We start from the raw sequence: 21532 nt of genomic DNA, 5'->3' as shown, positions 1-21532 counted from the left end.
ACGCACACCGCCCCCCCCCCGCCCCCATGCTCTTGGCCATGATATGGCCAGGAAGACAGTAGAAGCAGCTAGGATAGGAGCAGGGCCTGGCTCCACCTCCCTGCCTTGGTTTCCCGCACCAGCAGCCAGGAAGTTGTGATGGGAAGTCTGCTGTTAGGGATCTCTCCAAAGTACTGAAGAGCAATGGTATCACTCTGGAGACTAAGGTACACCTGATACAGGCCATGGTCTTTGCAATCACTTGTTATGCATCAGAGAGTTGGAAAATGATGAGGGAGACTAGAAGGAGAATCGATGCCTTTGAGCTGTGGTGCTGGAGAAGAGTATTGAATATACCATGGATTGCTAAGAAAATTAACAAGTTTGTCCTAGAGAGGGTTAAACCAGGCTGTTCCTTGGAGGCAAGGATTCTGAAGCTTTGTCTGACATACTTTGGACATGTTTCGAGGAGGGACCAATCCTTGGAGAGGGATGTCATGTTTGGGAGAGTGGAGGGACAGCACAGGAGGGGAAGACCTTCTATGAGGTGGATTGATTCAGCTGCTGGGACAATAAGAGTAGATATGTCAGAGACTATGAGATTGGCACAGGTTAGAGCAGGGTTTAGGGCTGTTGTACATAGGGTCGCTATGAGTCGCAATCAACTCAATAGCACATAACAACAACCACCATCTCAGGCAGCCTGGGGCTCTGGCCCGGCTCCATCCAGCCGCCTTGAGGACTGAGCGCACATGCTGAGGGGTGGGCTGTCTGAGGTTGGGAGGCTCGGGCCAGCGGAGGGGCCTGAGTTCCAGGCTCTGATCTCGCTGATGGCCTGGCCCTGTGGCCTCATTGTTTGGCTTGGCTTGGCTTTGCTTTCCCACTCTCGAAATCTCCTGTTTCCTTGCAGCCCGAGGCAAGGACAGCCTTCGCAGGGGGGCAGATCGAGCATCTGTCTGATCTGGGGAAGCCGGCCACTGGACCTCAGGGCGGAGTCCACCACTCTGGCCAGGCCGCCTGCCCTGTCTGTCTGCTGCCCCCCAGCTGCCGCCTGCTACTGTCAACATCTGTGATGAATCAGATCTAGGAAGGGCACTGAGGGGTTTGCGGAGCGCGGCAGCTGGCAGCAGGCCACATGAGCCTGGGACACCCCACAGGCCTGTCCAGGTGCTGCCTGGCTGACCAGGCCAGTGGGTCCTTCTCCCGTGGAGCAAAAGCCAGGATTTTCCCGAGCCCAGATTGCCACACCAGGAAGACAGACCGAGACTGCCCAGATGGTTTACTCTCAGTCAATGGTTGGTGGTTCAAATCCACTCAGTGGTGTCCCAGAGATTGGTGTGGTGAGCTCCTTCTATAAAGACCGCAGCCAAGAAAACCACGGGCCATTCTGCTCCACACATATGGGGTCGCCGAGGCTCTGCTGTGACTTGATGGCAATTGGTTTGGCTTTTTTTTTTTTTTTAAATTTTGTTTGGTTTCTGCTTTTGCTTGAGTCTGGCCCCCTGATCTCCTCTTTGGCCCTGGGAAATAGCCAGCCATCTCCTGATCCCTTTTCTGCACTGCTAGGTTACCCTCTAAGCAAGAAGGTTACCAAATGGTCAATGGTTCAAACCCACCAGCTGCTCTGCAGGCCGAAAGGCTGGCTGTTGGGACCCACTGTCAGCTCCTTGGCAGAAAGGTATGGCAGTCTGTCCTGTGAAGATTGACAGCCTAGGAAAACCTCAGGGCAGCTTTTCTCTGTCCTTTCGGCTCAAGGAGGCAGCAATACTGTCCTATGGGCAACAAGCCTGGGTTCTGGATCTGGGCCTCCTTCCAGATGGGAGCCTGTGTAAAACCACCTCTGATAGTGTCAGGCTTCTGCTCAAACCTCTTCCACGGCTCCCTGCTGCCTTCAGAGTGAAGTCTGGGGTCTTCCTTCCGTCCAGCCTTCTCTCCTGCCTGCTTGGTCTCCCAGGAGAGCAGCCTGGTTTTCATACTATCAGACACCGCCCTCTGTGTTTTCTCTTCCTGGCCTGGTGTCCCTGTTTCTCTTTGACCATCCAGACCATCTGTCCTCTCCTCTGGGAGCCCCAGGGTGGTCTACTGTCAACTGGGCTTCTCATCCGTCATCGCCCTGATCTGACTGGGGGTGGGGGTGGGGTCAATGACACTGTGCTTCTGTCACCACTGGGAATGCCCTGGGGCTGCCAGCCTGGGTTGGACCCTGTTGTCACCCATCCCAGTCCCAGTCCCAGTGGGCCTGCAAGTTCTGACAAGCCCGGACCTGGCAGGAACTCCCCCGGGACAGAGGTCAGCACGTGGGCAGCTCGGCCTTGATATTTTATTAAGAAACTTGGCGCTTGCCTCCCACCTTCCCTCCGCAGCTCCCCACACACCCCCAACTTTAATTAATTCTCCCCACACCCTCAATAAGCTGCTCTTCCCCTGGAAGATAATGATGTGCGAAGTCCTTTCGGGGGAAAGGTGCAATGATGATTTCCACAGTGTAATTAGGCTTCGTTCCCACCCCTGGGCCCTCCCAGCTCTGCCCCTCCCTCCCCAGGCCAGGCTGACAGGTGGACACGCTCCAGGCCTTCAGTGCAGAGCGTTAGTTTGTTAGAATCACGAAGTCATGCTCTAGCTTGCCGCCCAGCAACCTGGTTATGCCACTGGGAAAAAGTCACATCATTTTTGCAGAAATGACAGAGACAACGCAGTGGATGGAACTGAACGGAGCAGCCCCGGAACTCGAGACAACATACCTGAGAAAGTTCCCTCTCCTCCTGGAAGCCTCTCCTGATTAAGCCGTACCATGAGCCTGCTTTCCTCTGGTCTTCAGAGGTTAGACCAGTGGTGGCTCTGTGTTAGCTGGCTTTCCCAGTGACAGCAAGTCCCTGCCAGGGATTCTATGCCTTTGTCCTTGGGAGATGAGCAGAAGCCCGAGCTTCTCGAGGATGGGTTCTCGTTGACAGGTGGGTGGATGCGGGACTGAGAAGACAGAAGGATGGACAGATTAATGGATAATGAGGTGCATGGATAGATGTGTGGGTGCATGATTAGATAGAAAATTGGATGGGATGGTGGGCGGTTGGATGAATGTATTGTGAGTCTATAATAAATCGGTGGATGGATAGGTAGGTGAGTAAGTAGATACATGGATAGATGGATGGATGGGTGGCTGGGAGAGTGGATGGATGGATGGATGGATGGATGGATGGATGGATGAGTGGATGGATGGATAAAGGGGTGGATAGATGATGAGTGGATGATGGACGGGGGATGGATGGATAGATGGATAAGAGGGTGGAAGGGTAAATGGATGGGTTGGTGGGTAGGTAGGTAGGAGTGTGGGTGGATGGTTGGGAGGGTTGATGGGTGGGAGGGTGGATGAGTGGATGGGTGAATGGATGAATGGATGGATAGATGGATGGATGGATGAATGGATGGATAGATGGATGGATGGATGGATGGATGGATGGATGGATGGATGGGTGGATGGATGGGTAAGAGGATGGGTGGGTAGATGGATGGGTGGATGGATGAATGGATGGATAGATGGATGGATGGATGGATGGATGGATGGATGGATGGATAGATGGATGGATGGATAGATGGATGGATGGATGGATGGATGGATGGATGGATGGATGGATGGATGGGTAAGAGGATGGGTGGGTGGATGGATGGATGAGTTGCTGGGTAGGAGAGTGGGTAGGTAAATGGATGGATGGATGGGTAGATGATGGGTGAATAGGTGTATATATTTGGATGTACGAGTGGGTAGAAGGATAGGTAAGTGAGTAGATAGATAGACAGACAGACAGGTGTGTGAGTGGTAAGTGGGTATATGATAGATGGGTGGGTGAGTGAATAGGAGAGATGACAAGTGGATAGACAGTTGGATGGGATGGAGGGGTGACCACTGGATGGACTGTAGGTGAGTAAATGTGTGGGCAGGTAGATGAACAACGAGTGGACAGTTACTCGATGACTGAGTGAAAAGATGAATATTCAGGGACATTTGGGCAAATCAAAAATTGTTGTTGTTGTTGTTGTTAAGTGTCGTCGAGTCATGGACAACTTATCACCACCCCATGAACAAAAGAACTGAACACTTGTATAACTTTCATCCTTTCTCCAGGTTCATAGAGTTTCCAGAGGCAAGCTGTTTCAGAAGTGGATGCCACTCCTGCTTCCAAGCTTGTTTTAATTGGGAGCTCCACCAAACACTGTCTATCATGGGTGACCGTTATCACATTTGACACATCATTGTCACAGTGTTCAGCTTCACAGCAACCTCCGCACAGCAAATGCACAGACCAGTGCTATACCTCTTAGAAGAATGTTTGACCAAGACCAATTCAAGCCAGGCCCGAGGGCCACAGATTGAAATCACCCACCTTTGGCTTGGCAGCATCACTTTCTGTCCACTAGGCCCACAGAGCTCTCTCTATGACTCACAGCAATTCTATGAACAACAAATCTCACCCTTGCCCCATCCTACGCCATCGCCACAATCCGGGACACACTCGAGCCCATTATGTTGAGGATCTTCTTTTCTTCCCTGACTTCCCACTTCTGACAGCATGTGGAGACATTAATAAAAGGAGAAATGAAGAGTTGATGGTGAGGGACAGGAGGCCAAGTGGCCAAATGGATAGATAATGAGTAGTGAGTAGACCACTTAATGAGCGAATGCTGGATGAGTGGGTCTTTAGATAGACAATATTAGCAACAGATATAGCCATTTACTTACAGCTTTTCAACTTTAATGTTTACTGAGGTCCCAGGCACTTTTCCAAGCATTCTGTGTTAACTCATCCAGTGCCTACAAGAATTCCCATAGCAGGAAGCACAAGACTGAGAGGCAGGGCTGTTAGGCGGTGTCTTGATGGATAGATGGATGGATAGATGGATAGATAGATGGATAGACGGATGGATAGATGGATAGATGCCCAGCAGTGGGCAGGGCTCGTGCGGGAAGTGCGTGCTGTGGTGAAGAGGTGGACGGTGCTTGATCGACAGATGGGGTGAAGGTTGGTAAGAGTTCATGACCAGAAGGAATGGGAGAAGGAATATTTAGAAGGAATGGGAGAGGCTGGCAGGGGAAGTCTGGGCACTTTCCTGTCTGGGGAAGTGACCTCTCCATCTGCTGACAGCAGAGTAAAATCTCCGTGCCACCCTTGATGGCCACTTCAGCCTCGCATCCTCACCACTCACACCTCCCAGGTCAGGCCCGGCCACTGTGCTGGATTCTGTCCCCAGCCTCCCAGCGGTCCTGCCTCTGCCCTAGCCCTTCTCATACCTCCTGCACCTGACAGCCAGGGACAGCTCACCAGCGCGCCATCCTCGTCCTGTCCCTTCCATGTCCAGCACCCTCCTCTGACTCCCACACCCTCGGACACCCAGTCTCCTTGGTCTGGGAGCTCAGGGAACTCCCGCAGTTAGCACGCCTGAGCAGAGGTACAGATGCATCGCAGGACCCGAGCTTCCTGCGAGATGGGCCCTTCCAGGCTGCCCCAGTGCTTCCTCCTGAATGCTCTCCCCACCCCCAGCTCTCTCTGAGGTGCCCATCACACCCCCCACTGTGGAATTCCATACAGATATCCAGCCTGGGGTCTGAGGCCACCAAGTGGCCAGGTCTTAGCACCCTCTGCTGTGCTGTGGCGGGGGGGGGGGGGGGGGGGGGGGGAGGTGGGAGGTGGGAGGGTGTCTCCCCTCGTGCTCATCTCAGGGCCTGAAGGAGAAGTGGGGAGCACCCTCTGTGCACTGTAAGCAAATGAAGAAAATGCTCATCAAGTTGAGTGCCCATCCCGCCCCCTCCTGGGTCCTTAATGCATCTGTCACTCATTCGATACGTTTCACGAAGTCCCTCCTATGTGCCCTGGTAGCACCATGGGTTAAGTGTTGAGTTAGCGGGAAGGCTGGCAGCCTGGGTCCACCTGGAGGCCAACCTGACCATCTTTCTGTGAAGCTTTATGACTTTGGAAACCCCACGGGGGGTTCTGCTCTGCCCTGCAGGGTCTCTGTGCGCCAGAGTCAGCTCGCCAGCACTGGGCTTAACGGTGGGTTCCCAGGTGCCAGGGAGCCCCGGGGACACTGTGGTTAAGTGCTTAGCTGCTAACTGAAAGGTTGGAGGTTTGAACCGACCAGCTGCTCTGCGGAAGAAACGCGTGGCAGTCAGCTCCCTTCAAGACTCCAGTCTCTGACCCACCCCACGCGGGTGAGTGAGCTGGAGTTGACTCGACAGCAGAGGACTGGGTTCTACGTGCCAGGTGTCCTGGACGCTGCCAATGGTCCCTGAGTTCACTGCTCATGGAGAGGTTAGAGGATCGAATCTCCCCACAGGCGGCCTTGGAAGAGAGATCTGGCAACTGGCTTCTCTTTGAAAACTGCGTGAATCACGGTTCTACCGTGACACCCGAGGTCAGTGTGAGTCAGCCACTCCACAGCCAGTGTGTCTGGTCCCCAGGTGCCAGGCACCGTCCCAGGTCTGCGTCCTGGGCAGAGGGATCCAGGGCTCAGCTGGGCTTGGCACCTGCAGGCGATGGGGACCTGGTGGTGGAATCACACGTCTGCCTAAATGACAGAAAGTAGGACAAGTGGCAGGGCCTTGGGGAGCAGGTCACCCCTGGCTGCACATCCTGGACCAGAGCTGCCCCCCCTTTCAGAGCAGAGTGCACTGTCCGCCTCCCTCACCCCCCTCAGCCTGTCCACGTCTGAGTCACTTCTCTTTCTCTCGGGGACAGGAGGTGACCTTGCTCCTCCTGTAGCCCCAGCCCCGAGGAGCTAAGAATAGCCTGTGAGGCCCAGCGTCCCGAGTGCAGCGGGGGTAAGAGGGCCTGCGCCCCGCGGTGTGGCCAGCTGCTGTCCCAGGCAGGTCAGTGAGCAGTGAGTCCACCAGCTGTTTGCGGGAGGGAGGGACCCGAGGGAGCACGGAGTGTGGCTCCACCTTCCAAAGTGCTGAGTCAGCGGCCAGCTGCTGCCCCGAGGCCAGGCAGGAGGACTGGGGTGTTGTTGGAGGTGGGGGCGTCGCTGGCCCTTTGTGATAGTGTGACCTTGGAGAGGCTCCTGTCCTGAGTGTGCTGTCCAGGGCCTATCACGGTCCTCATGTTGGCTCGCAGCCCCTACTTCCACCTAATATGGGCCCGGGACACTTGGAGGGCGGTGCTAGCTGGCTGTCACCTTGTCCCTGGCCCTGCCTCCGCCTCTGTGTCCACATCAGTTGGCAGCGAGGCTCAGGGCTCATGCTGGGCTTGTCCAGGCTCGGGCGTCCTCAGCCTGTGCCCTGGCGGGTCCTGGAACTCTCCCAGCTACAGTCTACTTTATGGATTGTGGGCTGGGGCCTACCTCTGGGCATGGCGTAGTGGGGTTACACCCACCAAACTCTGCTGTCCAGTCCATTCTGCTTCGTGGCTGTCCTTCCCTTCCTTTCTGAGGCTGTAATGCTGTTCTTTCTCCCTCAGAGCAGCTGGTGGACTCGAACCACTGTCCTTTCTGTTAGCAGTCTCACATGTTAGATCCTACACCCCAGTCTGTTCGAGTTAGTGTGGGGACTGATGCGCACCTTACTCAGGGCATGGTTTTCTGATCACTTGCTGTGCTGTGCTGCCGAGAGCTGACAGTGGATTAGGATGACAGAAGAAGAATTAATACCTGTGAGCTGTGGTGTTGGAGAAGAGCGCTGAGCATCCAGTCGAGCGCCAAAAGAACAAACAGAAACGTCCTGGAGAAGGTGCAGCCGGAGTGTTCATCAGAGGCAACAATGAGAAAGCTGTGTCTCATATACTTGGGACGTGTTGCTGGGAGGGGCTCTTCGTTGGAGAGGAACAGCATACTTGGAGAGGCGGAGAATCAGCCAAAGAGAAGACCCTCGACTGGGTGGACTGACAAGGCAGTAAGACAGTGGGCTCACATGTGTCAGAGATTGTGTGGCTGGTACAGGTTAGGACAGGGTTCAGGTCTGTTCACTGGTCGATTCATTCGACAGCATCTAACGACATGGGATAATCAAGGGGGTGATTAGCTCCATTAATCAGGGTTAAGTGCGAGAGACAGACAGAATCAACTCAGGTAGACAGCTTCCTTTTCCTAGGGGCAATCAGAACAGGTAGAGAGCTCCCTGTTTTTAGGGGCAAGCAAGTATATTCTGGGGATATTTCCATCCGGATTTCTGTATCATTCTTCCTGTGGGTCTCCTGGTCCTGAGGTGCTCAGGATCCTGCGCTGCTGACAAATCAGGCAGAAGAGCTGCTCTCCATGTGGACGAGCAAGTAGTGAGCTGTCCACGTGTCTGCCAGGCCCGAGTCCCACCAAGCCGGGACTGCAGGCTGGGTGTGCCCAGGGCCTCAGGGCCTCGGCAGCCAGGCCTCCAGGCTCCTCCGGGGGAGGGGACCCTCCTCCTGGGTCACGGGCGCAGAAGGGGGATTCAGAGGCTGGTTTCTGTGTTAGCAGCACAGCTCACCCTCCTGAGAAGAGTCATTTACCCCTTGACGATCCAGTGAGTGGCAGCTATGCAGGGGCGTGGTCTGTCTGGGTAGAGACACAGGTTCGGGTTTCACTGGAGAGGATGGTCATCTGGTGTCTCAGGGCTGCAGTGACGAAGCACCAAGTGCCGGAGCCTGGCAGTCCCGACCTCATCATCTCGGCACATCCACGCTCTTGCTGCAGCCATCGCGTCACTGTCTGGTTGGGGGTCTTCCTCTCTCGTGCTGACCCTCCTTCTTTCCAAGCACGCTGTCCCTTTCCAAGGAGTAGCCTCTTCTAGAAACATGTCTAAATATGTAACGTGGAGTTCCATCATTTTGACCTTCAAGGAGCACTCTGGCTGCATCCTCTCCAAGACCTATCTGTTTGTTCTTTTGGTAGTCCGTGGGATAGTCAGTGTTCTTCTCCAACATCACAACTCAAAGACATAAATGCTTCTTCTGTCATCTGTATTCATTGTCCAGCTCTCAGACGTGTAGTGGATAGGCGGAGAAGGGAGTGAAACTGTCAATGATTTCATCTTGCTTGGATCAGCAATCAACACTCTCGGTAGCAGCAGTCAGTATGTCAGGAGACATATTGGATTGGGCAAGTCTGCTTTCAGGGACCTTTCGAAAATACTGAAGAGCAATGATGTCACCTTGAAGACTAAGGTGCACCCAATTCGGGCCATGGTCTTGTCAACCACTTGGTGTCACTCTTACAGGATGGTGCAGGTGGCTAGCACACTTAGCTGCTAACAGAGAGGTTGGAGGTTTGAGCCCACTAGGAAATGCCTAGGTAATTGTCAGAAAAGTTAGCCATTGAAAGGCCTCCCGAGCACAGTTTAAGCCCACATGGGGTCGGTGTGGGCCGGGCTCACTTCAGCAGGCCCTGGGTGGCACAGGGTCAGGGCCCCTCTGCTCCAGTGTGACCTCATGGCAACAGAGAACCTGCAGAGGTTCTATTCTCATACAAGACCACAAATACAAGCATTGGGGCATCAGGGCACCTTTGGGGAGGGGGGACACAGTTCAGTCCCCATCACTGACAGGTAGCAGAGTCACACCAAGAGAGATGAGCTCTGGGGAGGATAGGGGTGAGATGCTAAGATGAGGTGAGCAGAGGGCGTCTCCCAGAGGGTGACCCCTGAATTCTGTGACATCTGGGAGATCATTCCTGCGGTCACCACAAGGCTGAGGCTACTCGGCAGCTTGTCCGTTTATGGGCGAACCTCCTCGCCAGAGTGTACTCTCAGCACGCAGTTGGGGTCCCCGAGAAGCCACAATGTGCGCCCAGTCTATCAGCTCGAGCCATTGACTACAGCATGGCCCCTCCTGCCTCCCCTCAGACACTCACTCGGTCGGCTCTCTGTCTTCCTTCAAGACATTTTCAAAATGTCATCCCTTCATCAAGTACCAGGCAGTCACCTCTGTGCCAACTCACCCAGTTCCCCTGTCTCCCGCTGTTACTGTTGGACTCAGAGTGACACCACGTGTGAGAGGAGAGCTGCCTCTTGGGGTGCCCTGGACCAGAAGGTGCTCTGGTGGTGCTATGGTCAGAACACTGACTATTAAACAAGAGGCTGGCAGTTCAAACCCACCTGCTACTCCTTGGGAGAATGATGAGGCCGTTTATTTCTGTAAGACTTTGCTTGTTGTTGTTGTTAGGTGCCATCAAGTACGACTCATAGCAACCTATGAACAACAGATCTGAACTCATCCTCTCCTGCGCCAGCCTCATCATCTCTGACACACTTGAACCCATTTCTGCAGTCACTGTGTTAATTCGTTTTGACAGGGGGTCTTCCTCTCTTTCCCTGACCCCCCCCCCACCTCGAGTATGATGTCCTTTTCCAAGGAGTAACTTCTCCTAGCAACGTGTCCAAAGTACGAGAGACAAAGCTTCACCAACCTTGCCTCGAAGGCAGCCTGGGAGACTCTCCTGGGGTAGTTAATTCTCCTCTATCCTCCAGGGTGGCTGGGAGTTGGAAGTAACTCAGGGCAGCTGGTAACCTTTGTAGAGAGAAAGGAGAAAGGATACAACCCTGACACATACCTTATCTGATTCTAAACCGAGCAGTGTTCCCTTGCTCTGTCTGGACACCAGCTTCCTACTCTAAGTATAGGTCCCGCATGAGCACAATGAAATGTTCTGTAATTCTGGTTCTTCCTAATATTAGCCACAGTGTGTCATGATCCACACAGCTAAACACCTTTGCATAATCAATAAACCACAAGTGAAGAGATTTCTTGTATTCTGGCATCAGGATTGGAGGGAGACTCATCAATAACCTGTGTTATGCAGATGACACATCCTTGCGTGCTGAAAGAGAGGAGGACTTGTTGCAGAAGATCAAGGAATGCAGCCTCCAGTATGGACTGCACCTCATCCTCAAGGAAACAGGACTCCTCCCCAGTGGGCCGGTAGGCAAAATCATGATAGATGGAGAAAAGACTGACGATGTCAAAGATTTCCTCTGACTTGGAACTACACTCAATACCCATGACCACAGCAATCAAGAATCAAAAGACTTGTGTTGCATTGGGGGAAATCCCCCGGCAAGGGCTCCTTCAAAGTGCGAAGGGACAAGGGTATCCGTTTAAAGACTAAAGGGCTCCTGATTTAAGCAGTGGTTTTGAATGACTTCCTGAGCATCTGAGAGTTGGGCAATGAGTAAGGAAGCCTGCAGAAGAATCAATACCACTGAACTATGGTGTTGGAGCAGAGCACTGATGTCCCACACCCTGCAGAGAGAACAGGCAGGTCTGTGTCGGAGAAAGTCCAACCGGGGTGCTCCGCGGAGGCCTGCATGTGGGAACCTTGTCTCACGTGCTTCCGGCATGTTGCCAGTGGGGCTGGTCCTTGGGGACAGACATCATGCTAGGAAAGGTCAGGGAAAGAGAAGACCCGCAATGAGACTGTGACAATGGACTTGAGCATGCCAGGGAGGAGGAAGACGCAGGAGGGGGCAAGGTTTCGCTCTGATGTCTGTAGGGTGGTTTGAATCACATTTGGACAACACCTAACAACACGGTTACAGGATTACATCGCCTGATCTGTCCCTCTTCCAGGTGCTTGATAGGTCACACCAGGGACCTTCCAATTAGCCTAGGGCTTAGCTGTTGTGCCACTTATATCTTCCCTTTTATTTCCACGTCCGGTCACCTCCTGGCCATCTGTGCTATTTCTTCATCTATTTCGCTTATTGCTGATGGTACAGTGTCTAAGCTCTGACCACACTCGCCAGGTGCTCTACACCAGGAAAGACCTGGCGCTCTGTGACCATGAAGAGAACAGCCGGAGAGACCCCAGCGGGCAGGTCTGCTGTGTCACATGGGGTCGTCGTGAATCGAGATTGACACCTAACACCAGTTAATGCTGATATTCGAGTGACAGTGGGGCTGAGGTCTGAGTCCGCTGTGTCCCCGGTGCCGGGTACACAGTGTCAATCAGCTCCCATCAAGTGGACCCGGCTCATGGTGACCTTAGACACATCATCATGATTGGCTAATTTCTAAAACTAGGTCGCCAGGCCCTTCTTCCTGTTCTCTATTAGTTTGCAAAAACTAGATTGCCAGGCCTTTCTTAATCTTAGTTTGCAGGCAACAAATAGCCAGGTCTTTCTTCCTACTCTTAACTTGCAGTCTGGAAACTCCACTGAAATCTATTCAGCATCAGAGCAACCAACACTCAAGCCTCCCTGACAGACAGGTCGCAGGTGGTGGCCGAGCACGAATCCATTCCGGGTCTCCTGTGTGGACGGTGAAGACGCTACCACCCGCTGCCACGTCTTGGCGCACTGCCTCCAGGAGCAGCAATTGTCCAGGAGTTCTGCAGAAACATCCAGAAACAGGCAGGGAGCCGGCCCGCTGCATCCGTGCGGACAGGGTTTTTATTATTTCTGTTCTGTTGATCAGAAATTGAGCTGGTGTCAAGCGTTGTGATAAATCTAAATTGGCTGATGAACGCATGAGGAAGAAAGTGGAGCTTTGTGGCAATTAGACAGACGCCATGGGAAGGTCTGGACGGACCCCGAGCCTGTCCGTGGCTTTTGCAAATGGGGTTTCTATCCATAGCAAGCTGGGAGTGAGTGTTTATTTCATTATTTCAGGCGTTTTCTTCCCTGGCTGTCCCCGTTGGCCTCCCAGTGCTGTTATATAAAACTACTTCAATCATGAAATCACGAGGCCGTTTGCTCTTGTCTGCTTGGGAGATTGGAGGCCTGAGGGGGCCGTTGCAGATGTGGGGGTCAAGGGGGACAAGTCTGAGCTGGAGACTGGGGTGCCTGGGGTCACCCTCTCACCTCTGGGGCCTTGTCTCTCTGAGTTCCCTCTTTCTCCACTTCGGTCATGCTCTCTGTGGGGCTCTGTGTCCCTGCCTCACGGCCTTTGCACGGCTCTTCTGGTTCCTAGTGCACTGCTGTTCCCACACTCCTTCATCGTGTCCCTAGAGGGCTGTGATTTCCCAGAGACCCCCCTCAGCTCCAGGCTCCTGCTCCCCCCCTTGAGGCACTCATTGCCAGTTTGTACACAGGGAGGTCTGTCAGCCTAGAGCATAAGGAGTTGATGTGTCAACACAAAGGCAGGGAGTTCAAATCCTCTTCTCCCACAGGGCAGCTGGTGGACTCAGACCTCCTCTTGGTTGACAGTCCCCTCTCCTTCCTCACCAGCTTCTGGTGAGACGAGGAATGCTGGCTTGTCTGGGAGAGTGAGCACGCTGACAATTCCTTAGGAGATGGGAGCTGGCTCTGGGGTTGAGCGTGGCCCCAAGTTTCTGGTTGGAGGGTTGAGGGATGGTGGGGTTGTTGCCCTGATGGACAATGGGGGTTGGTGCACACATTTGCTTCCCTGGCTAATTTCCCTCAGATAATGTGACCCCTTTACTCACTACCAGTCCCCAGCCTCCTGGGGGGTCCCCCCCCCCCCCCCGTCAGCCTCAGCATCACCTCAAACTGTTGTATTCAAAGGAGACCACGGGGGAGCCCAGGGACTTGATCTGAAACTCTCACCATGATTTGGGGGTGCCTTGATCACTCAGCAGATGAGCCAAGTGGGCAGCTGGAGTAGGGGAAGTGTGGGGGGGCCCTGGGAGCTGGGGTGACCCCCCACCAGGTGTGAACTCCTTCTTGCATGCGTGCTACTGCTCTGTGCTTGGTCCCTGCCTGGGTGGGTAAGCTCCTACCGGCCACCTATCCTGTCTCTTCCTGAGGCCCGCAGTCAGGACGAGGCCCTTGTGGCCAATCCCAGCGTCCAGCCCCAACTCGTCCAGAAGCACAGCCCTCACTCTCTCCTCCTCCTCCTCTCTGGTTCCTCGTTTGACAAATTGGGATAATACCCACCTCCCACGGCTGTCATGTACACACGGTAAAATACTACGGGCGCGCACCTGGCCCTCGGCGGGGCTCCGTAACAGGCGGAGGAGTAATGCTGTGGTCACTGCTCTGTTGTGATTATTAAGAGAATGATGGGGAGTGGCTGTCACAGTCAGGTCTGAGCTGTCCCCGGGAAGGTGAGAGAGCGCAGACTCTGGTCCCTGCCCCACAGCAGAAGAGGAGTGTGTGCATTCATTCCTATCATTCATTCATTCAACCATCCCGTCAATCATGCATTCATTCAACGAAGCTTGCTCTGTGCCAAGTTCAGGCACATGGCCTGGGGGTGGAGCTGAGACCCCAGGACATTGCAATGCTGTTTGGCCTGACCTGAAACATGGGGGTCTGAGGGAGCCCCAGAGACCCCAGCTAGCCTGCATCAGAGCAGGGTGTGCAGGCAGGCTTCCAGGAGGAGACAGCGTTTGAAACAAGCATCAAGTGAGGAGTATGCATGCCCCTGGGTGCTCAACTCCTGCACGCTGCCACCCTGCACGTGCTGGGCCAGCCACTTCCCCCCACCCCCAGATGCACAAAGTGTCTAACACGCACAAGCCACTGGAAGAACTCAGAATTGTCTGTGTTCCCAAACTCAGTCCCCAGAGCTCCCAAAGTAAGGACGCAGGCACTTGAGTGGCTCACCAAGACGATGTTCCCCACCAGCTCTGAGCGGCCGCTCTCTAGAAGGAAAACAGACCCTCCCAGCACACGCAGGAGGCAGCCAGACTCCTGGCTGATTCCTGGGAGGTGAGAACAAAGCCCCTGGCACCCCGATGGAAGCCCACCCCCTCCACAGCCCTGCTTGCCCCCACGCCCACCCCGGCTTGCTCCCCACTCCTCCTGTTCTTTGGCTCCCAGGCCACCTGTCTGTCCTGAAGCACACAGCAGTGGTGGTGTAAGCGGAGAGGCCTTTGCTGGCTCACCACCTGGTATTTGTTTCCCCTGTTGGAAGGCAGACTCTCTGGCAGCGTGAGTCCCCCTCGGCTGGGAGATTTAAAGGCCATTGTGCACAGGAGCCAGAGCCGGGGAGGGACGTGCATGTCTGCTGAGCGCCTGCTGTGTGCTGGTCGGAGCTCCGTGGAAGTGTCTCCGCTCCCCTGTACCCATAGTACAGATAAGGAACTGAGGTAAACAGCCTGGTGGGGAGAGCGAGCCAGGAGGTGATGTCCGGCTCTGAGTGTTCCGCTGGCTCTGTATGGAGGAGTTTAGAGAGCTGTTGGGCAGAGCAGATTTGGGGTGCACAGGCCAGAGGGAGCCCCGTGGCCTGCCGGTAAGGGGCTTGCAGGAGAAGGAGCTCCAGGGTCATCCAGGTGCATGTTCAAGTCTCTCCAGACGACAGCAAGGGCCCAGGATGAGGTAGAGGAGGTGGATGTCCAGGGCCAGGAGGAGGACAGCTCGGACCAGGCTGAGGACAGAAGCCTGGCCACCTGCATCTATTGACACGGCTGTGGGCAGGTGGGGAGGGAAGAGGTGCTTGGAATGACCCTTGGTGGGCGGATTCCCCCAGTGGTGGCAATGGCTAACTGGTTCAGCTGGTGCTGCTTCAACTTCATTCAGAAGTCCCTCGCAAGAAAGGTCTGGTGATCTGCTTCTGAAAACCTGACGGAGCACAGCTGGACTCCAACACACAGGGGTCCCCAAGAGTTAGCTGTGAGGGCAGCAGGTTCTGGGGCCTGGCAGAACTGGGCATCCAGAGGGAAGGTGGCATCTGGGTTATCACCAGAGCAGGGCCGATGGGAGGGGTTGTCACCAGGTTAAGGGGGACTGGGGGTATGGGAGGTGTTATCACCAGGGCAGATGGAAGAGTTTATCACCAGGGTAAGGGGGGGCTGGGGGTATGGGGGTATGGGAGGTGTTATCACCAGGGCAAGGGGATGGGTGTGTTATCACCAGGGCAGGTGGGAGTGGGGGGAGTAGGCGGGTAGAGTGGGGGGATTATCAACAGGGCAAATGGGGGTGGGGTGGGTTATGACCAGGGCAGATGGAAGAGGTTATCACCAGGATAAGGGGGGACTGGGGGTATGGGGGTATGGGAGGTGTTATCACCAGGGCAAGGGGATGGGTGTGTTATCACCAGGGCAGGTGGGAGTTGGGGGGAGTAGGCGGGTAGAGTGGGGGGATTATCAACAGGGCAAATGGGGGTGGGTGGGTTATCACCAGGGCAGAGAGGAGGTGAGTTTTCATCAGGGCAGATGGAAGGGGTATCACCAAGGTAAGAGGTGGGGGTGGGGGTGTTATCACCAAGGTAAGAGGCGGGGGTGGGAGTGTTATCACCAGGGCAGGTGGGGAGTGGCTTCGAAGGACTCTGGTTCCATCATAGTGGCCGTGGTCTGCTCTTGCTCTGAGTGGGCTTGGGGTGGACTGGGCCCAACGGGTCACTTGGGACGTCCAGTGAACTCCAGGGTTTCTGGGATGCTGGGGGGAGGTGTCTTTTTATGGTGCTGGGGTACAGAGAAGGGCCTAGCCAAGCCTCTCCACATGTGGAAAACTGGCCTTCTCAGGGGACAGCAGGGCCGTGCTGAGCTGGCTGGACTCAGGGTGTAGGGGACAAAGCATGAGCCCCTGACTCGGTTTCTCCATCTGTTAAGTGGAGCAATGCTGATTGGCCCTCCCTGCCCACCTGGTGCTGCTGGTGTGGGTCTGGCTCAGCGACCAGGGCACAACTGGACACAGCACCGCCCAGGCCCCACCAGCCCACAGTGGCTGCTACCTCGGCGTCTCCTGCTGCAGGTCCCGTGTCGGTCCACCTCACTGAGGTCTTCCTCTCTCTCTTTGTTCCCCTCCTTTACCAAGCCCAGCGTCCCATCCTGGCCTGACCGCTCCTGATAACATGCAGGGTCGGAGACACTGACCACCACCCTCCAACCAAGGAACTCTCCGTCTGGACTTGTAGATGGAGTTTTCCATCTTCCAGCAGTCCATGGCCTAGGGCCATCACGAATCGCCTCTCACCCAGTGGGCCCCCATATCAAAGGGAATGTGAGGAGAGAATTCCAAGCAGGACGAAGACAGATGTGCTTTGCCACTGCAGCTCCTCCCCACGGTGCTGTCTCGTTATGTGTTTGAGAGCTGGCAGTAGATGGGGATCCGCAAAGGCCAGGGATAGAGTGGGGACAGAGCAGGCCCATCCAGTGAGGGCAGGTCCCCCTTGGGTGTTGCCGGGTAGCTAGAGAGGTTGGAGTGTACCTGGCTGTGCCCTCCGAGAAAGTCCACCAGCCTCCTTGGTGACTCAACTCTGGGACAGCCCTGGGCTTGAAATGAGTGCTGGCCGCAGAGCTGACCTGGGAAGGAAGGTTAGGCCTCACCGGGCGGGCTGTGGCTCTCGCTGTGCAACCAGGGAGAGGACGGGAGCTGTGGGCCCAGCCTGCCAGGGTCTGAACGTGTGGCTGGTGGACAGCCTTCTGGAGGGGTGTGCCTGGTGTCCCCTGAAAGTCCTTCAGTGATTCCCATCAGCTGCTGGGCTCTGGGCACCGGGCCCTGCTTGTGCCAGATGAACAAATCTGGCATTTGCATCCTCAGAGCCCAGTCCAGGACCGAGTGCTGGCGGGAAGCTACCGGCACATGGAAGCAATTGACCCAGTCACAGCCACAGGAAGTGGCTCGTGCGGAGCTGAGAACACTCGCTGACTATTCTAGACGGCTGTGTAACGTGGGGAGAACTGGGGTCTTTGGGAAGAGGCAGGCCTGGGTCTGAGTTCTGGCCCTGCCCTTCTGACCGTGAAGCTGTCTCTGCCCCTCCCAGGCTTGGTTTCTGGGTAGAGTTCATGGAGATGCTATGGAGTCACTGGAGCCATTGATGACCCCGGTTCCGGTAAAATCTGCTGTTGTCAGGTCAGCGCTGACTCGTGGGCATCTCTGTGCAACTGGACGAAACCCTGCCCAGACCTGCGCCGTCGTCACAGCTGCTGGCCTGCTTGTGTCCACTGGTGTGGTCACTATGCTGCTGCCTGCTCGTGTCCACTGATGGCCACTATGCTGCTGGCCTGGTCGTGTCCACTGGTGTGGTCACTATGCTGCTGGCCTGGTCATGTCCACTGGTGTGGTCACTATGCTTCTGGCCTGGTCATGTCCACTGGTGTGGTCACTATGCTGCTGGCCTGGTCATGTCCACTGGTGTGGTCACTATGCTTCTGGCCTGCTCATGTCCACTGGTGTGGTCACTATGATGCTGGCCTGCTCGCATCCACTGGCGGCCACTATGCATTTCAAGTGCCTCCCAAACTAAGGACTCATCGGACAGTATTGCATTGTGATTTGTAGGATTTTCATTAGTTTATTTTCAGAGATTAGGTCACCAGGCCTTTTCTGTTAGTCTTCCTGCTCTAGAAACTCCTCTGAAGGCTGTCCACTGTGGGTGACCCTGCCCTGTCCTGAGCCAGTCTAATAGTCTCAGATACACCTACTTGCCATTGTCCCAGTTACTGTATCAATCCATCTCACCTGGGGTCCCATTCTCCTGTACTGTCCCCTCTACCCTTCTAAGCATGATGTTCTTTTCCAAGGATCAGTCCCTCCTGGCCACGTGCCCAGAGTATGTGAGATGGAGCTACAGAATCCTAGGTTCCAAGGAGAAACTTAGTTTCACCCTCTCCAAGACAGACCTGTCTGTTTTCTCGGCGGTTCATGGTATGTCCAAGACTCTTCTCCAGCATCACAACTCAAAGACATCGATTCTTCTTCTATCATCCTTAGTCATTATCTGGCTCTCTCATGCAGAGCACGTAATTGCTAAGACCATGGTCTGCATCAGGTGCTTCTTAGTCTCTAAACTGACATCAGGCTTCTCAGCACCCTGGAGAGGTCCCTGATGACAGCAGATTTTCCCAGTGCAATTTGTCTTTTGATTTCTTGACTGTGGAGCTGAGCAAGCTGTAACTGTTAACAACCTCAGTCTCTTCTCCATGCATCATGGTGCTGCCAATTTGCCCAGTGGTGAGAGTCTTTGTCTTCTTGAGGTTGAGCTTCAATCCATGTTGAAGACTGCAGTCCTTGACCTTGACCAGAGTTCATGTTGTTGTTGTTATGTGCCGTTGAGTTCCTGCAACTTATAGTGACAACTTATAGTACAACAGCTCTAAACTCTGCCCTTTTCTGTGCCAATCACCATCTCCAACACACCTGCCCCCATTATAACCCCAGTCACTGAATCAATCCATCTCATTGAGGGTCTTCCTCTCCAGCGTTGTCCTTCCACCCTCCCAAGCATGACATCCCTCTCCAAAGACTGGTCCCTCTTTGCACATGTCCAAAGTGTGTCAGATGAAGCTTAAGAGTCCTTGCCTCCAAGGAGCAGCTGGCTTTACCCTCTCCAGGACAAACCTGTTTGTTCTCCTAGCAGTCCATGGCATATTCAACACTCTTCTCCAGCACCACAGCTCAAAGGCATCAATTCTTCTTCTATCATCCCTAGTCATCATTCAGCTCTCTGATGCATAGCAAGTGATTGCAAAGACCATGGCCTGTATCAGGCGCACCTTAGTCTCCAAACTGACATCCATGCACTTCAGCACTTTAGAGAGGTCTCTAACTGCACTTTCCCATTACAATAGGTCTTTTCATTTCCAGGCTGCTGGTGCCAAGAGCATAAATTCAAGCTAAACATACTACCATGAACTCCAGTCTTACTGATTGTGATTATTCTCCATCACGTTTCCAAGGCTGTAAACATTTATGGAGTGGCATCACTTCCTAAACACTGTGCCTCTGGAAACTCTATGAACTTTAAAAAGCGATAGTTCTAGAAAGGTTTCAGGCCTTTTGTTCATAGGGTTGCTATGAGCCATGCTCCATTTGACGGCAATGAACAACAACACAACAAATATTTATGGAAGGAGGGACTACTCTTTTTTTTTCTCCAAAGAGAGATTGGTGAGTTTGAACTGCTGACCTCTTGGTTAACATCCAAACATGTAATACACTAAGCCACCAATGTGTAAAAGAAACTCAAAAGGGGTTTATAGCGGTTTTTCAAGAAGCAATTTGTGTGCATGTTATTTGCATGAAGATTCAGTAGTCTGGTGAACTATGGCAACTCTCTTCAACAGGGTTTTGTTGGTGTTTCTTTTTTTTAACATTTTTTTTAATTAATTTTAATGAAAGTTTACAGAAACCTAGGGTTTCCATTCATTCACCGTTGCACTTTTCTCCCTGTCCAACCCCTCTCCCCAATTCATTCTTCTCCTTGAAAAGAAAAAGAAAAACTCTTTCATTGTTATACAATTCCTCCCCCCAAGTCCACTCCACTATGCAGCCTTCACTCTGTACTTCTGTAATACCCATTCATATGTCCCTTTTAAAGAGTTCTCTCCCTCATCAGTTTCAATGAAATATACATCATTCCTTCCCTCTTCTTCTGTCTTCCCTCAACCCTGATGTCAGTCCCATTTTACAACAGTGGCCCTATGCAATATTTGTCCTTTTGTGACTGAGATATTTCACTCAGTGTAATGTCCTCCAGGGTCATTTGTTTTGCATTTGTTGGTGTTTCTTAAACACCTACGGCTCTTGAAAGGATTCTGACTCAGGTGACCTTGTGATAGAGAAGAGCTGTGCTCCCTCCAGCTTCCTTGACCATGGGAGCAGAGCACAGGCCTTCTCCCAAGTGTGTCCACCAGTCTTTGGCTTAGCTGTGAGTCACCGAGGTCAGGACCACCCAAGGGAGAAAGCAGTTTCCCACATCACAGAGCCACACTGTCAGGGTATGAGGAAGAGCTGACACAAAGTGGCGTCCACCAGTAACTGCCCACCCAGTCTGCTGTGTAGGCAGAGGGCACAGGCAGCCCTGGGCAAGGCTCTCAGTCTTAGATTTGGGGACAGGCGATGGGTGATGGAGCCTATTGCAACAGGAGGAAGAGATAGGGGTCTCCAAGGGAAATTTGTCCCCCTCAAGTCCAGGGAGCCCCTCTTGCTCCCACTTCCCAGCTCCATGCTGGCCTTCAAAGGGGCACAAACAGCAGGGGGACTGCAATGACCTGGGAGCCTGACCTCACCTCTGACCTTCAGCCACAGGGTTGCCCAAGAGAAAGGAGGCGCCCCTCTCACATACTGACTCATCCAGATGCTTTATTATCCAATCAGAGACCAAGGTCTGGTCACTTTGTGGTCAGAGGGCATTGTCAGACCCCGTTACCCTGTGGTTAAAGGGCACTGCCAGATGTCATCACCCTGTGGTCAGAGGGCACTGCCAGACCCCGTCACCCTGTTGTCAGAGGGCACTGCCGGAGGGCCTCCTAGTTACAGGACGGCATTTAACAATAATAACTGGGAGGGGCAGGAAAGGAAGTCTTCCCCGAGGAGGCAGCTTTTTGTTTTGAGGGGTATCTAGGAGTCCATGGGATGGCCAATGTCTGGGGAGACATTAGGAAATGGTAACAAACTTGGCTCTGGCGCTGCAAGAGAGAACCAGCTATGTCCAGTGCCCACAGGACTCTATCCATTTTTCCTTGATGACCTTCCCCAGCCCGCCTGCCTGCCCACCCCGTTCAGGGTGCCTGTGGGCCATCTCCACCTCATACCCACTCACAGGGACTGAGAAGGAACTTCCTCCCCACATGCCACGCCCAGTGCCAGCATCTCTCCCGTGTCCCTCTCGTGCCCTCTCAGTCCACCGCCAGAGGCCAATGGGGAGGCAGTGGATGAATTTTCTCTCTCTCCAAGGCCACGGCGTAGCTTCATCTCACATACTTTGGGGCATATGGTTAAGAAAGGCTGTTCCCAATCTCCATAATAGTCTATGTG

The 21532-nt window shown here is 53.9% G+C and overlaps 1 protein-coding gene across 1 annotated transcript in view; it reads right to left on the bottom strand.

Moving 5' to 3' along the window:
* Window positions 1-15097: 15097 nt before the first annotated feature.
* The window catches only part of LOC102861739 (serine/arginine-rich splicing factor 6-like), an 86814-nt gene continuing 80379 nt past the window's right edge, over window positions 15098-21532 (bottom strand). Inside the window, exons 2-3 of the mRNA XM_006888132.1 lie at window positions 17101-17346; window positions 15098-15240 (exon numbers count right to left, since the gene is read on the bottom strand). Coding sequence (XP_006888194.1) covers window positions 15098-15240; window positions 17101-17346 — 389 coding nt within the window. The remainder of the gene's footprint in view (window positions 15241-17100; window positions 17347-21532) is intronic.

Source organism: Elephantulus edwardii, unplaced genomic scaffold, assembly GCF_000299155.1.
Source record: "Elephantulus edwardii isolate Elephantulus edwardi_28Jun2011 unplaced genomic scaffold, EleEdw1.0 scaffold00064, whole genome shotgun sequence".
Taxonomy (NCBI): domain Eukaryota; kingdom Metazoa; phylum Chordata; class Mammalia; order Macroscelidea; family Macroscelididae; genus Elephantulus; species Elephantulus edwardii.
This window is presented reverse-complemented; position numbering and strand designations above follow the sequence as displayed.